Source organism: Eriocheir sinensis, chromosome 34 (assembly GCF_024679095.1).
Source record: "Eriocheir sinensis breed Jianghai 21 chromosome 34, ASM2467909v1, whole genome shotgun sequence".
Classification (NCBI taxonomy): Eukaryota; Metazoa; Arthropoda; class Malacostraca; order Decapoda; family Varunidae; genus Eriocheir; species Eriocheir sinensis.
The window spans coordinates 2752868-2769132 of NC_066542.1; the positions used below are offsets into that span (position 1 = coordinate 2752868).

The 16265-nt window shown below is 43.2% G+C and overlaps 1 protein-coding gene across 1 annotated transcript in view; it reads right to left on the bottom strand.

Annotated features, from left to right (window-relative positions):
* The window catches only part of LOC127007181 (uncharacterized), a 149252-nt gene that overhangs the window by 99403 nt on the left and 33584 nt on the right, over positions 1-16265 (bottom strand). Inside the window, exon 2 of the mRNA XM_050877895.1 lies at positions 4015-4147. Within this exon, the coding sequence (XP_050733852.1) occupies positions 4015-4147 (133 nt within the window). The remainder of the gene's footprint in view (positions 1-4014; positions 4148-16265) is intronic.

Sequence of the window (16265 nt, forward strand, 5' to 3'; positions counted from 1 at the left end):
GCCTTCTCATCACCCCCATTTCTTCCCTTCCTCATTCAACTCATATTCCCTTCCAGTCTCCCTTCGACAACCCAGAGTCCTCATGTACGCACTGAAATAAATGGTTGTATTTTATTTTTCTCTCCCGACGACGTGCAGGTAAATTAACCTAGGGTGGCTCCATCTGTGTGTGTATGCGTGGGTGTGTGTGGGTGGGTGGGTGGGTGTGCTGTATATGAAAAAAGCGAGATGCAGTGGCGGTAATAAAAGGAAAAATATTGCACGTCCATCATCCCCGCACTGTTCGGCGTGGCGTGGTATGGCCCACCCTTCCAGTAAGAAGCGAAGATCCGTCGCGGCTCCCACAGCCCGGCAGCGATAGAGCATCTGGTCCCGGCAGCGGCCAGACCTATTCACCCTACGGCGCCTGCTGCCAAGATTCTCCGCCGCAAATAAGCCGCGCTCATGACTTTCTAGACACAGTTTTAAGACCTGAGCCGACTCTCTGATTAGTTGCGTAATAGTTCTTGGCTGTTTCGTTCGTTCACGTGGCTGTTACGTGGCTCTGTTAGTTTGAGACGTAAGCGTTCCTTTTGATCCAAAAAAGTCGATAACTGAAGGGGTTGCACGTATTGAATTCGAGACTCAAGGGCGTCATCTGTGATACTGAGACAGATGCTGCTTGTGTAGTACGGTTGCGCAATATATATTGTATGGAAATAGCTCTTTCTTTTTGGGGGGTATCTAAGATTTTTACAAAATGAACATTTACTTCCTTATTATCAGGCTCTAGTAGGCAACAAGATTTAATACTCCATTCTTCACTGATGCTGCAGCCGAGTAATCATTGAGATTTGGGGATTTTTTGACGCTGCGACCTGACTGGAAATTTCATGAACTCATGTGTCCTTCCGTTGGCACCAAAGTTTAGGCAATTGTAAACTTTCCAAGTGTGGCTTGACGACGCCTATATTCGAACACTGAGAAGTTCGAGGCGTTGAATAGGTTCATTATCTCGACAGTGGGAGGCACAGCAGCAGGGAGACTCACCCTTAAGGCCACCGATTGGCTGATGTTTGTTACTCGCAGCGGTGAGTGCTTCTTCAACGCGGCAGGAATGTCGTTGTTGATGTTTTTACGAAGGACGAAGAATGAATAAATGAGACCCCGGGGAGTCATGTTTCACTTATCTGCTGTGAGACATGGCGCTAAACAATCACTTGTAAAGGTGAATTGACATCTTGCGTAATGGTCACCTATATGCAGGATGATTAAGATCACTGGAGTGCCAGTGTATCAACTTAACAATTGTTCCGTGAAACGTACTCAGCCGCACAGCGAGTAAGCGTCATCACTGGCTATATTGGCGCGTCCATCACTGCCGGTGCCTTCGTAAATCTCGTCGAGAAGTGGATGGAAGAGAGAAAGAGAAAAAAGAAAGTGGGGAACGGAGAAAATCATGAAGACGTCTGCAGTGCCCCGAGGCGACAGCACGAACATCGATCCTGCCGTAAGCTATTTGGAATTAGGAGGATGTCCGCGTGGCCTGCTCAAGGGCCCTTCGGAAATAGTTTAGATTAGATCAAAGCTGCAACGCGTCTTTCACTGTATGACTTGAGTTGATGACGATGATGACGAGGTATTGACTACGTGAACTGAGGGGCACTCTGGTGACAGGAGGAAGACTGGTAAGCTGTCTGATCGGCTGGAGGATCGGGTGCGCGTGGTGGGCGGGTGGAGAATGCAGGCAGTTCAGGTTGACTTGAGTGATTAGATGAGTGAGGGTAAGAGGTCCTGGCTGGCCTGGCGGTCATACTGGCTGATTGAATGGCTGGCTGGTTGGCTTTCCGGCAGGCTGGCTGGCTGTTTGAGTGGAGTGTGTGGAGAAGGGAGCGAGTAAGTTTCTGGGATGTGGGCCAGCTAATTGCCTGGTGCACCGCTGGGAAAGTTAGCAGACCATGTTAATGATCAACATACTGACGTGACCTGATTTGTTAGTGGGTGACTGGCATTGTTTAACGGACTGGCTAAGTGGGCCGTTGGTGGCTGAGAAGTTAATTAGCGGGTGACTGGTTGGCTAAATGTATGGTTTGGTAAACTGATAACTGACCAGTAAACGAGAATCTGGCAAACTGAAGGGATGGGTGGGTGTTAACGGTGACTGGTTGGCTGACTGCATGATTACGTTGAATGAATGTGAGAATGGGTGAGTAAATTTGCTGAAAGACTGAATGACTGACTGTGATAAGTGACTGATGACTGGCTGGCTAAAAGTAATATATTCTTAATTATCTGTTCTTGAAAATAAATTAACACTTATTTCTATTTTCTCTATCTTTCTCTCCTCCGAGCGAGTCCTTATTCGGTTCGTAATAGTTTGCTTTTTCTTTACCTTTTCATTAACGTTATTTTTCATTCGGTAATTCTTGTTCGCTGCATGTTTCCTCCTTGACGGTACTTGACTTTTATCTTTTTTTTTCACATTATAATTACAAATCTTCTGGTTTTCATTTATTATTTTCATCACTTGTTTTATTTCACTGAATTTTCATTCAATAGTTTTTCCCCAGCTCTCCTATCATTTCTACTTAATAACCTGTCATCACTCAAATGTCTTTTCCTTCAGTATTATATGCCAAAAGTTGACATCTTTCTCATTCTCTACGCGGAAAGCCTCTCTTGATTATTAATGTCACGGCAATCGTTCTTTCATTAATGTTTCATCTCCCTTCACTCGCCGCTGCTGCTTTCCACAATTAATCACCTGCGACACTCCCCACTCACTTTCGTGAACCCTCAGGCGCTCCTCATCTCTGCTTCAAAATGCAAATTTCTAGAAAGTCGTTTAACTTCTTTTATGAAATTGACTTATTTCCCTTAGTTAATTTTTCAACGCCATCTGAGTCCTTTCCGTGGTGTAGTCACAGAGAATGAGATGAAACTACTGGTACCAATTTTTCAAGCGCGTGATAGAAAGAGGTGAGGGGCATTTACCAGTTCATAATACCAAAAACAGGTCAACGCTGATACTGATTTTTGCAAAAGTCGATAAATTTTATTTCATTAAGGGGAAAAACTATTCAAATGCAAGAAAATATCCTTTTTTTATTTATCTGCACTCAGTGCTTTGTCGGGACAAGAAAAAACGTAACCATAGCATGCTGTGTCCAGTTCATAGTCAGGTGTAGAGCCGAGGCGTGCTGTAACAAACAACGCATATAACTGTAGGCGCGTCGGACACTTTGCCCCGCGCCATGGCTGAGTGAACGGCGCTGAGTGAGTTGCTGTTTTTTTCGGCGGCATGACTGGAACTAGTTTATGCTGCGCTCTGACTGCACGCACTCACACACACACCCTAAAAGGTGTGGAATATATATATATATATATATATATATATATATATATATATATATATATATATATATATATATATATATATATATATATATATATATATATATATATATATATATATATATATATATATATATATATATATATATATATATATATATATATATATATATATATATATATATATATATATATATATATATATATATATATATATATATATATATATATATATATATATATATATATATATATATATATATATATATATATATATATATATATATATATATATATATATAGTTACACGATCGTACATAGGTACGTACGTTACCATACCAAAGATGTTGTTAAATGTTCTTGGAATTAACATACTAGTCAATACTGCCGCCACGCACCTGGCAGTAATTAGCAGCATTAAATGAACTGCTGGCTGTGGTGGGCAGGCAATTAACCAATCAAGGCACCTGTCAATCATGTGGCGCAAGTGACTCAGGTATCGGAGTTAACCTTGCTCTTTCGAAGCTTGTCAATTTGAGGCCGAGAGAGAGAGAGAGAGAGAGAGAGAGAGAGAGAGAGAGAGAGAGAGAGAGAGAGAGAGAGAGAAAACGTTAGGAAGGGACTATGTCATGCAGTGGACCAATATTAATAACTGCAAATGATGAGGGAACGTTGACTTACCTGTAGACGGGGATGGTGTCGCTGTAGCGGTACCAGAGCACCACGAGGGCCGAGTCTTGCTTGTGTTTGGGCGTCGGGGCGCAGGGCAGCTCGGCGCGCCCTCCACTGACCACCCACACGGACCGCACCACGGCTAGGGGGAAAGGAGGAGGAATTGAAAATAAAAAAAATTGTTACAGCTATAGGCTGACCACTTAATGAAGGAAAGAAGTTGAATATTCAAAGAATAAATTGTTATCGCACAAGTAATAACTAAATTTACTCACATATCTACATATAATGGACGAGCGTGCCATGCGAACTGAGATAATCTTTGGGAGATGGACAAGCAAAAATATTGCCATATATTCCCGAGACAGACATTCATCAGACAGACAGACAGACAGATAACAGATAACAATAACTGCCAAGCTTTCTAAAAACAACAATCATGTCAATGAAGTCAAGGAGCAGTGAGTACAAAGCGCAACGGTTATGTATGTAATGTTTTCTCCACTTTTTTGTCATCATTTCAAATGTATAAATGCAAAACTCTGTGGGTTCCCGCGGGTGTTTGAGCGTGAGAAACGTGGAACAAATGGTGACATTTTATATTCAGAAGAATTAGTGATTAACGTGCTTGATTAGTCAACGAGAATGAAAATGTTTTGTTTTTTCATTTTCCTCGAAATCATTCTCTCATTTTTGCTCGTTCAAGAAAAGTCATCAAAGGTAATATAGTGATTTGTTCCTAATGCTTCGAGTGATTTATTTAGGGGGAAAAGGGGGAGAAAGGAGGCTACTGGATGTCCAAGGGGACCAGGGGAAGGAAGGGGATGTGTGGGAAGGCAGAAGAACTAGGGAATGGGGTAGGTGGAGGCTATAGGAGTCCGGTTCATGTGGTGTGTGCGAAAGGAACAGTTGCACAGGGCACGCCAAGAGCCTCTCATTTCCCTTCCTCTTTAAGCTGTGGTCACGAAGCTACTACGAAAATTCCGATCCCATTCTCATCTTCATCCTCATCCATGCCCCTCCTCTTCTGCCTTCTCGTCCTCGTTCTCTTCTTCCTTCCTTCTTTTCTACTTGTAATTCATGATCATCCTTTAACTCCTTCACTTCGTCCTCCTTTTCTTTCAGATATTCTTTCCCCTTGTTCCACCTCTTCTTTATTTTCTTCGTCTCACCATTTTATTGTTTTCTTCTTCTTTTACGTTCTCCTTCATCTACTTCTCTTCCTGCTGCTCCTAGCTTTACCTAATTCTCCATAGTTGATTAATTCCTCTCTTTCATTCTACTTTTCCTCTTCCTTTTTCTTCTTCGGTCACTTCGTATTTTCTTTGACTTCTTCTGCTTGTATATAATATTATCTAACTCATTCAAGTCTTCCTCTGCCTTCTCGTCATATATTTTTCTTTTTTTATTCCTCCACTTCGTTTTCCTCTTCTCCTTTTTGTCAATCTGCCTTTATTTTTACCTCCTCCTCCATTTTTCTTCTCCTTCCTCTCCCCTTCCTCTTCGTTCTGTCCTTGTTTATCGTTGTTCTATTTCACATTTTCCAACTGTCTTCTTCACCTCTTTCCCATAAAATTAAATTCTTTTAAAAACGAACGTCTTTCACTTTTTTTTCCTTGTCCCGACACACAGACAGTTTCCCAGTGAACTCTTTTAACCTGTTTTCAGTTACACCAAAACAATATTTTTCTGCTCAATGCAGTAATTTCTCGCCTCCAATCACAATACATTTTCCAAGCTAGAGACAGAAGTATTTCCGCCGTAAAAGACTCTTATTTCTGGCCGCCTGGACGGTGCGGGTCGCCGAGGGCCTGTGCGTGGACGGGAGGCGGAGACTAAAGTCATCCCGGCGTGCTGTCATTGCTGGAAAATTGAAAAAGCCGCCGGGATATCCGGATAATAAATTTCTTGGTTAAATTAGTTTACCTGTCACAGTAGTGTTTTTTTCCCATTATTCCGCTTTAATTAGCGTGGATGATGAAGGAAGGGAAAAAATACTCTTCTTTTCTCTCTAATCAGCTCGCCTGTGTGACTTCCCGGTTTTTTTTCTCTCTTGGTTATTACTTTGACTTTCCACGAGAACGCCTCCGAGTATACTAAGTTTTTTTTTTTCTAGGGCTCCCCAACTTTCTCTCATTTGCATTTTTCCCCTTTTATACTTTGTTATTTTCCTTCTCCTCTTCCTCGTCGTCGTCGTCGTCATCATCATCATCATCATCATGAACACTCGCCTGCGCCAGAGCAGGCTGGGCCGACCATCAGGCCCCACCGGGAAGAAGCCTTGGACCGACCATCAGGATCCACCGGGAAGAAGCCTTGGACCGACCATCAGGCCCCACCGGGAAGAAGCCTTGGACCGACCATCAGGATCCACCGGGAAGAAGCCTTGGACCGACCATCAGGCCCCACCGGGAAGAAGCCTTGGACCGACCATCAGGCCCCACCGGGAAGAAGCCTTGGACCGACCATCAGGATCCACCGGGAAGAAGCCTTGGACCGACCATCAGGATCCACCGGGAAGAAGCCATGGACCGACCATCAGGCCCCACCGGGAAGAAGCCTTGGACCGACCATCAGGCCCCACCGGGAAGAAGCCTTGGACCGACCATCAGGATCCACCGGGAAGAAGCCTTGGACCGACCATCAGGATCCACCGGGAAGAAGCCTTGGGCCGACCATCAGGATCCACCGGGAAGAAGCCGTGGACCGACCATCAGGCTCCAACTGGAAGAAGCCTTGGACCGACCATCAGGATCCACCGGGAAGAAGCCTTGGACCGACCATCAGGATCCACCGGGAAGAAGCCTTGGACCGACCATCAGGCCCCACCGGGAAGAAGCCTTGGACCGACCATCAGGATCCACCGGGAAGAAGCCTTGGACCGACCATCAGGATCCACCGGGAAGAAGCCTTGGGCCGACCATCAGGATCCACCGGGAAGAAGCCTTGGGCCGACCATCAGGATCCACCGGGAAGAAGCCTTGGGCCGACCATCAGGATCCACCGGGAAGAAGCCTTGGGCCGACCATCAGGATCCACCGGGAAGAAGCCTTGGACCGACCATCAGGATCCACCGGGAAGAAGCCTACCGGCGCAATAGGCCACGACGTAAAAAAAATTAAAAAGAATCATCGTTGTCGTCGTATTAGTTATTCTTTTTTTTTCTCCTCAGTACCTAAACAACTTATTCTTTTTTTTTCTCTGTTCCTACTCGCATAGCACTTTCTTCCCTTTGCTCTAATCTAATTCTCTCTCTCTCTCTCTCTCTCTCTCTCTCTCTCTCTCTCTCTCTCTCTCTCTCTCTCTCTCTCTCTCTCTCTCTCTCTCTCTCTCTCTCTCTCTCTCTCTCTCTCTCTCTCTCTCTCTCTCTCTCTCTCTCTCTCTCTCTCTCTCTCTCTCTCTCTCATCCTAATCCGTTTTTTTTGGTCATTTCCTTCTCTCATTTTCCACCCTCCCTTTTTTTTACTCGTTTTCGACCTTATTTTTGTCTCTTTATCTTGCAATCCTCTTTTTTTCCGCTCCTCCTCCCATTAATAAGCCGATCCTTCCTCCTCCTCCCCCTCCTCCTCCTCCCTATTTTTTTCTCATTTCGACACGCAGTTTTTCACTCGTTCGTATATTCCCTCCTCCGCCTCCTCCTCCTCCTTTACCTTCTCCTTCTCCTCCTCTTACTATTTATTTTTCTTGTTTTATCCTGCAATTTACTCGTCCGCATCTTTATTTTCTCCTTCCCCACCTCTTTCTCCTCCTCCTCTTCCTCTTCCTCTTCCTCGACTTGCTGTTCCTCCTCCTCTAATTTGCTTGCATTATACTCCCTCTTACCTTTTCTACTCTTCCTTTTCCTCCTCCTCATCATCATCATCATCATCCTCGTTCTCGTCCTCCTCCTCGTCGTCGTCATTATCGTCCTCCTTTTCCTCCTCCTCCTCTTCCTCTTCTTCTTCCTCCGCCTCTCTCCTAATTTCCTTGCTCATCCCTCAGGAGTCAAAGCCGCAAAATATTCCAACGCCTTATTTAAGAGGATCCATTATGAAGGTTCTCCCGTGGTTGAAGCTGCCCACACAAGGCGCACTCCTCCCTCATTTCCTCTCACCCCCCAGGCAACTATTATACCGCCTCCCTCCTCTCCTCTCCTTCCCCACTCTCTTCCGTTCTCCTCCTTCCTCACCTCTTTCCTGTTCTCTCTTTGATCCTTCTTAATCACTCTTTACCGTTGTTGATTTTTTCTCCTCTTTGTTCCTTTTTTTAATCTCTGCTTCGTTTTTTTAAGTATTCCTCATTTGACTTTTTTTTATCTTCCATCTCATTTTTATCCCCTTTATCCCTCCCCCCTGCTATCTCTCTCCTACTTCCCCGGCACACCTCCCTTTTGCTGACTCGTAGTTCTTTCTTTACCTTTACATTCTGATCACTTTCGCCTCTGTCTTCATTCATTTCTTTACTTAACATTTTTTTTCTCTCTTCTCTTTCATTTTCTTTCCATCCTCTTCTACCTCTTTCTCTATCTCCCTTCTCTTTAACCGTGAACGTGAAAAACCCTCTTGAGAACTCGACTAATCTCCTTTCTTGTCGTTAGAAATATTCGTTGTCGGATCTGAAATCGTCTCAGTTAACCATCCCTTCTTCTCTCACACCTCCCGTTAGTAAAGATGAATGCGCACTTAAGCAAATAAATATATACAAAATAGCTCCAGGACGTTACGAGTAATCTCTCCTGAGTTCCCTTCTATCTTCAATCCCTTACTTTGTTTCACACATTTTCGTCTATCCCTTCTTATTCTTCGTCCGTCTCCTTCGTCCAACGCTTCCCTCCTCGAATGTTCATAACTCGTCGTTTATTACCACCCAAATCCCTTTCTGTGTTGCTGTTCTTAATCTATTAATTATTGATGACCGCTGAGCCTCGACTTCGTGTTGCTGGTCGCTTCGTCTTCCCTCGTGAGCAGCGCCGTAGCAATGAGCGGATAAGGAAACAGAAAGAAGCACAAAGGATTAAGAACGCTGCACTCTTCATAAGATGCTTTCTGCTCAAGGGAGGAAGAAGAGGAGAATTATGCAGAAAGAATTAAATGTACCCCCGATATATCTTGGAGCGTTATTGAATTGTAAAGAACTAGATATGGGCGTGAATGAAAGCCGTCAGATAGAAAAAGTGTATCAGGTGGAAAATAATACGTCAGGACGGTTGAGGATGCAGACTGAACGTTTCGCAATAATAAATGAAAGGAAATGTGAGTGTGAGAGACAGGGGGAAGATGTGGGAGTGAGAGGGATAGGGGAAGGAGGGCAGTGCTCACTTCATAACACCGGCACAAAACAACTTCCTTGCTGACCAATGGACCAGAAACTTGCAGCCCAGTGACGCGGCAGCCGAGAGTTAGTAAAAAATGAGTGAGGGGAAAGAGAAATGGAGATTACAAAAAAAAATCACACACACACACACACACACACACACACACACACACACACACACACTATCTTGCGTGTGTGCGTGCGTGCTCCGCTAGAGAGGGGAAGACGGGGAGAAGGTGAAACGAAAGGCTTTGCTGTAATAGGAAACGGAAGGGAGAGAAATATGTTGCTTTAGGCCTCGAGCAACACTTTATACAAACAGATTTAGCAGAATTTATCTTTTTCAACTCATAACTCAGGGCGTGCCGTAATAACGCTGAGAAGAAATAAACAAATCCAGCGGTAGGAAAGAAACAACAACCTTTATAGTAGGACGCGCGCACAACTATTTCTCGTAAAGATTTTAAAGAAGTCTGAGCGTTTCAAAGTCACTCCTAATTTCTCTTTTACGTGAAGTTATCGAGGTGGAAGTGGCAGCTTGTGTTTGAGCGTCTGGACTGGACTGTGTCGACTGGAACGGTAGCAATAAGTGATGTGTGTGTGTTTGTGTGTGTGTGTTTGTGTGTGTGTGTGTGTGTGTGTGTGTGTGTGTGTGTGTGTACAATCGAGGAAACAAAACAATATTTTCCATTTTTAGTGTTGATGAACATACTGCCAGACACGAGAAATAAATGTATATATGATTCCAAAGAGAAATGTTTGCTCAAGTCTTAGGGCTGTTCATCCACAAATATAAAATACAGTTCCCATCCCGCCCCAGTCAACAAGTAGTACATCGGGCTGTTATCTCCCAGCAGGGCCACGGCAAACAAAATAATAGTGGGATTCCAGCTAGATTTTGCTTCACGGGTCACGTACAAACAATTATTTCAAGATTGCAGAGTCGGATATCCTGCGCCTGGCACTCTCCCACGCTGGCGACGCTTACCGAAAATATGCAAACCTTCCCCGAGAATATGTTTAATTATTGGAATGAATGTGAGCGAGAGAAAACTAGCCAGACAACCTGCGACCTTTTGCTAATCGATGCCTTGGTAGATACACTCAAGAGGGTTGTGCTTAGCAAGATCAACAGAATATACCAGGTCTTCTCAACCTTCTACCAGAATTCTCCTCTTCTGCGCATTGACGTCACCAGCATCCCCTCAGTCTGCTTCGACTAAAACCTGCCCACCAGTCCTCACCTGACCACAGGTGTAGACGCATCACGTGTGCTCCATTTTCTTTGATTTCGATGGGTGACTTTAGTATTTAGGATTAAGGAACTGAAGCAGTCACAGAATGAATGGGCAGATAGGGGTAAGAAAAGACTGGGTAGAAGAGGATAAGGCGTTACAGAGGGTGTCAGGGTGGACAGGAGAACCGTTCAATAGAGGATGATTGCGGCGACTAAGAATATGTAAAAAAATACTTGGATAAGAAGGTTCATTACACACACACACACACACACACACACACACACACACACACACACACACACACACACACACACACACACACACACACACACACACACACACACACGGCACTGCCCATGAAGTCGTATTTGTTGTCTCGTGGACGACGTCATCCCGTTTCTACTGAATTTAATTAATGTTTGCGTCCCTTGAACGTCTCTCGGCAGCCCCTCCTCATTAGTCCAGCCTTACTAGTGTGCTTATAAGACTGAAATGTGTGTGTTTATGTGCACGGGTGTTTAAATGTGTGGGTGTAGATACTTACTTTGTGTATGGGGAAAGGGGTGAGATTTTTTTTTTTTTTTTAGAGTTATGGATTAGATTTTGAGTTAGGTTCATTATTTTTTCTTTTCTCTTTTTTTCTCTCCATGCAATAAGAGTTTAGGCATCCCTCCATTTTTGTCAAACCAGTTAGGAGCACGTATTGGTTCGTGTCGGCGTTTCTTGGAATGGCCTGGCAGTTTCATTTTGTGTCCACGGCGTCCAGCAGCCCCTCGACTCGACTATCACTTGGCAGGCGAGTGACAGTGATGCACAACAGCCTTGGATAAGACGGGCAGATTCTGATGATCTCTTCCTGATTACAGAGAGCGGTGTTGTTTGCCGTCATGTGAAATTGAATCATGATCCGTTCTTGTCATTTTCTTGTGGTAACCTAAATACGACTCGATTGCTTTGTCAGAATAGTGCACGGTACCTTCATGAGCAAGGAACATCTATTGACAGGTATTAGGGAAGGCTTGGTGTGTGCCAGACAACCGATGCTGTGGTGGTGGTGATGGTGGTGGCAGACACTGACAAAGAACAGGATAGTGGTGTAATGTGGGACGATGAGAGAGAGAGAGAGAGAGAGAGAGAGAGAGAGAGAATGTTCCCTGATTAATGTGCGGGTTTCCCTCCACTTCGGCGTGGCAAACAAACCATCGTGTTATCGCCGTCACTCAGGCTTGTTATTAGGGTCACGATGTATAGAAAACGTGAGCATTTGGAGTTACTATTTTTCATGTTATTAGATGGCTTCGAAGAATAGATGGAACTATTGGTTGATGAAGTGGGGCGACACTGAGAGAGAGAGAAAAATAGATAGATAATAGACAATAGATAGGGAAAGAGAGAGAGACCATGTCCTTTACCCTTCAAAAAGACCTAACGTGAAAGATCATATAGTTTTAATAGTGTGAGATAGATAAATTTAAAACTTCTCTCTGAATACGTAAAGGAAACATAATTCAACACAACCAAGCGACGCCTCGGACCCGCCGCCACGCCCGACGATGCTAACTTGTCTCGGCTACACTTGGGAAGAGGGGAGGATTTTTATTGAAGCATGAATGCATTTTTTTTATACTCTTTTCTCTCATGTTTTACTGTGACTATATATTTTTGTGTGTATGTATTTCTGTCTATGTACAAAGTTAACGTATTTATGTTTTCCAGAGTATATCTTAGGTAATTTTGTGTTTTTATTTCATTTCAAGTAATATTTTCAAGCCTCTACAAACCTCAAGTTACTGTTTGCACGTTTGTTTATTTGTTTTTAATTTACATTTCTGAATACAGCCACAGAAAACATGTTGCGTTGTGGCTTGTTTTTCTTTTTGTTGTATAGTTCATTACAAAGTTTATTTTTTACCATTTATTATTGTTATCTCTTTTTCTATTTCCATCTCTTACACCCCAATGTTCTCTTTACGCATTTTTATAGTTTCTTTATTCTCTTTCCGCGTTTTTGTTGTTCACGTCAAAGTCTCGTCCACATGGTAGTGACGTAAGTAGTTTTTAACTATTTACTATTGTCATCTCATCCTCTATTTCCATCTCTTATGCGCCAATGTTTTCTTTAGACTTTTTTACAGTGTCTTTATCCTCCCTCCGCCTTCTTGTAGTTCAGGCAATGTCTCGTCCGCATAGTAATGACGTCAGAAGGAAATGAGATGCGGGAGGTGTGACGATACGGACAGAAACAAGCGGTCTTTAGCACCCACCAGATGGCTCTCATAAAATACATCGCAATTATATTCAATGGATAAGCGACCAACGATGCTTATGATTTGTTCGTGCTTTGAAATTCATCTGGCGCCGTAAAATATTTGCCTCGTCGATTACAGGATCAGTGTTTGCCAGCCCCGCGCTTATATGTTTTATAAGTGAATTCTTTCCATTATTTGGCTCTCGCGTTTCCCTGTTTTGATGGCTGTGTATAGACGCGAAACCCGATCCCCCGCTGACCTCCAATTGCAGTCATTCGCATATATTTTTTGATTATGCGGATTCTTCTGTCTTCATCATTGTCCTTTTCGTTGATTGTTTCATTTTCACGTGGTTTGTTTTTTTAGTGATTTTCATCCTTTCTCCTTCACCTCCTCCTCCACACCTCATTTCCCCCTCCTCCTATTTTTCCTCCATCACTTCCTCCTCTTCTCCTTTTGCTCCCTATTCTTTATTCTTCTCTTTATACTTCTTTACTTTTGCTTCAGTTTCCCCATCTCCTTCCTTCGCCTCTCGTTTCTATTTCCCCTTACACCCTCTCTCTCTCTTCTCACCTTCATTCTCATCTCCCTCTACCACTGTCATTTTCCCCTTTACCCTCGTTTTCCTCCTCCTTCTCCTCCTCTTCCTTCCTCCCCCTCGGTTCCATCTCTTCTAAAACGCTGATTCACTCTCGTGCCGGATTCCATTATTTTATTTTCCATATCCACACAGTTGTTTTTTTTTTTTCTTGCTTCTCCCTCAACGTTATTTTGTTTATCTTTTTCCTTTGTATTTTTTATTCTTTTGCTCCTCGTAATTTTGCATGTTTTCACCACTCCTTAAGGATCTTACTTCTGTTTCTTGCACAGAGTATATTTTTCTTTGTTTTTTTAACCCTTTCTTACAGAGTTGGCTAAATTTATCATCACAGTTATCTATCTCTTTTTCTTGCTATATATTACTGGTTTTCCCGGTCTTGTTTGTTTCCATTCCATTTCGTTTTATCCTCGTTTTGTTCAAATCTATTTCGTTTCACACTTCCATCTCGATTTCTCTCCCTCGTTCGCATCCTCCCGCCCCCTGAACGTCCTCCCTTCCTCCCATCCTCCCGCCCACCCTTTCCACATCACCAGCACCGCACCGCCTTCACCTGGAGGCTACTCTTATATAGCTTGAGTTTCCCTGTCCCAGCCGAGTTGTACTGAGTGTGTGGATCATTGGTTACCGTTCCTGAGCGTACTGACCCACCCGAAGCCCCAAGGTTGATATGATTTGCCATTTTTACACCACGTACTCAAGGTCTGTGTATGGTTAAGCGGCTGGCGTTTCCCACTTCGAAAGGACGTGGGTGTATTCTTGTTTCCCTATCTTTACTATCATCGTTGCCACCCTCTCTAAAGCTACATGAGCTGGCTAAGAGGCGAGGAGTTTGGTGTGGAATTTGCTGCCCTTCCTCGTGACAAAGAACGTGTGTTGCTGTTTTTCTGTGGATTTATTTTTATTCTCACCTTCAACATCACTATCAATATCGTCTCTGTTGCCATAAACGTTGACGCTTTCACATATAGCATGTTTTTTATTCATTTTCACCTCATGCGTGTGTATTTCAAACGTTTTCTTTTTATATTTTTTTCAAAGCATCCAGTCTGATTCCTCCGATCTTATTCACTTACCAACGCTATCTGTCTGAACTCTCTCTCAATTCAATTACTAACGCTATCTGTCTGAACCAATATATGACCTTCCTCTACTCAAGACCCAGAACCTCAGCCGGACCGCTTTGTCGTTAATAGGCAAACCTCGACTCGTACCCTCTTAAAGATGTTGCCTCGATGCTCCGTCCACGTATCGAGTGTTCCCTGTGGCCGGCTAACACAGTGATTAAATACCAGACATTTGCGTGGGGAAAAAAGCAGAAACACACACACACACACACACACACACACACACACACACACACACACACACACACACACACACACACACATAGCTCTCTCTCTCTCTCTCTCTCTCTCTCTCTCTCTCTCTCTCTCTCTCTCTCTCTCTCTCTCTCTCTCTCTCTCTCTCTCTCTCTCTATCTCTCTCTCTCTCTCTCTATCTCTCTCTCTCTCTCTCTCTCTCTCTCTCTCTCTCTCTCTCTCTCTCTCTCTCTCTCTCTCTCTCTCTCTCTCTCTCTCTCTCTCTCTCTCTCTCTCTCTCTCTCTCTCTCTCTCTCTCTCTCTCTCTCTCTCTCTCTCTCTCTCTCTCTCTCTCTTAGTCATTTACTTCTTTATCTTTCCTTGCTTCACTAACTCCTCGTTTTTTTTTTTTTTTTTTTTTTTTTTATACGCTTCTTTTTCCCATTGTTTTTCTTTTTTGTTTGTTTACAGCACTATTTAACTTTCCCCTTCCCATTTTCATCTCCCCTATTTTTGCACATGACAAAGTTCCCCCACGCAACCTCAATATCCTCTTTTTTTTCTACTTGCTTCTTAATTCCTCGTCACTCACTTTTGTTTTCCTTCCTCTCTTGATGTCTTCGTCTTTGAGAAGAATAAATAAAATCATGACTGGTTGATAGGAACGCGTAACAGACCAGGTGAATGCATCGTCTGGGGGACAGAGAGAGAATTAGTGATTTTGAGTTCCATTGTAATTATTTCACCCAACATTACCACCTTGAACCTGTCGAGTGCTACATCAGCGGTCACCTGAGAAGTGAAAAGTCCTAATCCAATGCAGGTGCTAGACTTATCTCTTTTACAAAATCATTTATCTTTATTTCAGTGTTGTCGTATGTTTGCCCCGTTTTTAGACCCTTCTTTTGTTGTATTAAATCAACTCTTTTATCACTCATTAATTAATCCATAAATGATCTCACCGTCTCGTATCCCTGGTAGCGTGATCCGGCTTAAGTTGTTATTGGAGACTGGTGTTCGGGGATAAACAAGGGAAAAAGTAAATATACATTTATTTAAAATTAAATGAAAGTAATTGCCTTACGCAATATTCTATGCTCAGACGATCATAACACTGGCATATTCAGCAATGGATGCAACATATGACAAACGACATGTCTTAAACATAATACTACAATATGTGCTCAGTTGTTGCCAATAATAATAACACTCGTCGTTCCACAAGCAATGGTTTGTATCTCTCTGCTTACATCACAATCATTATGTACTCTCTTCACAAAATCCTAATAACACATTCCTATAGTTAGTATAATCTACTACAAGTCATGGAAACACCCAATTTTACCACACCCAGTGGTTTTACCTTTGCTTTACATCGCAAACAAATAATCACAATCCTGTCCCACTCACAATCCTACTTCACATCTCCTACATTATAATCTCCAGGACAATACAGTCGGTTTCCCTTAGATTCTCGAATTTCTACTCACGATTAAGATCACAACAGCCATTCTCGGCTGAGTGAGTAGCAGGTCTGCTTGAGGCGAGAACCAAGCTCGGTCTACTCATACCACTGAGTTCT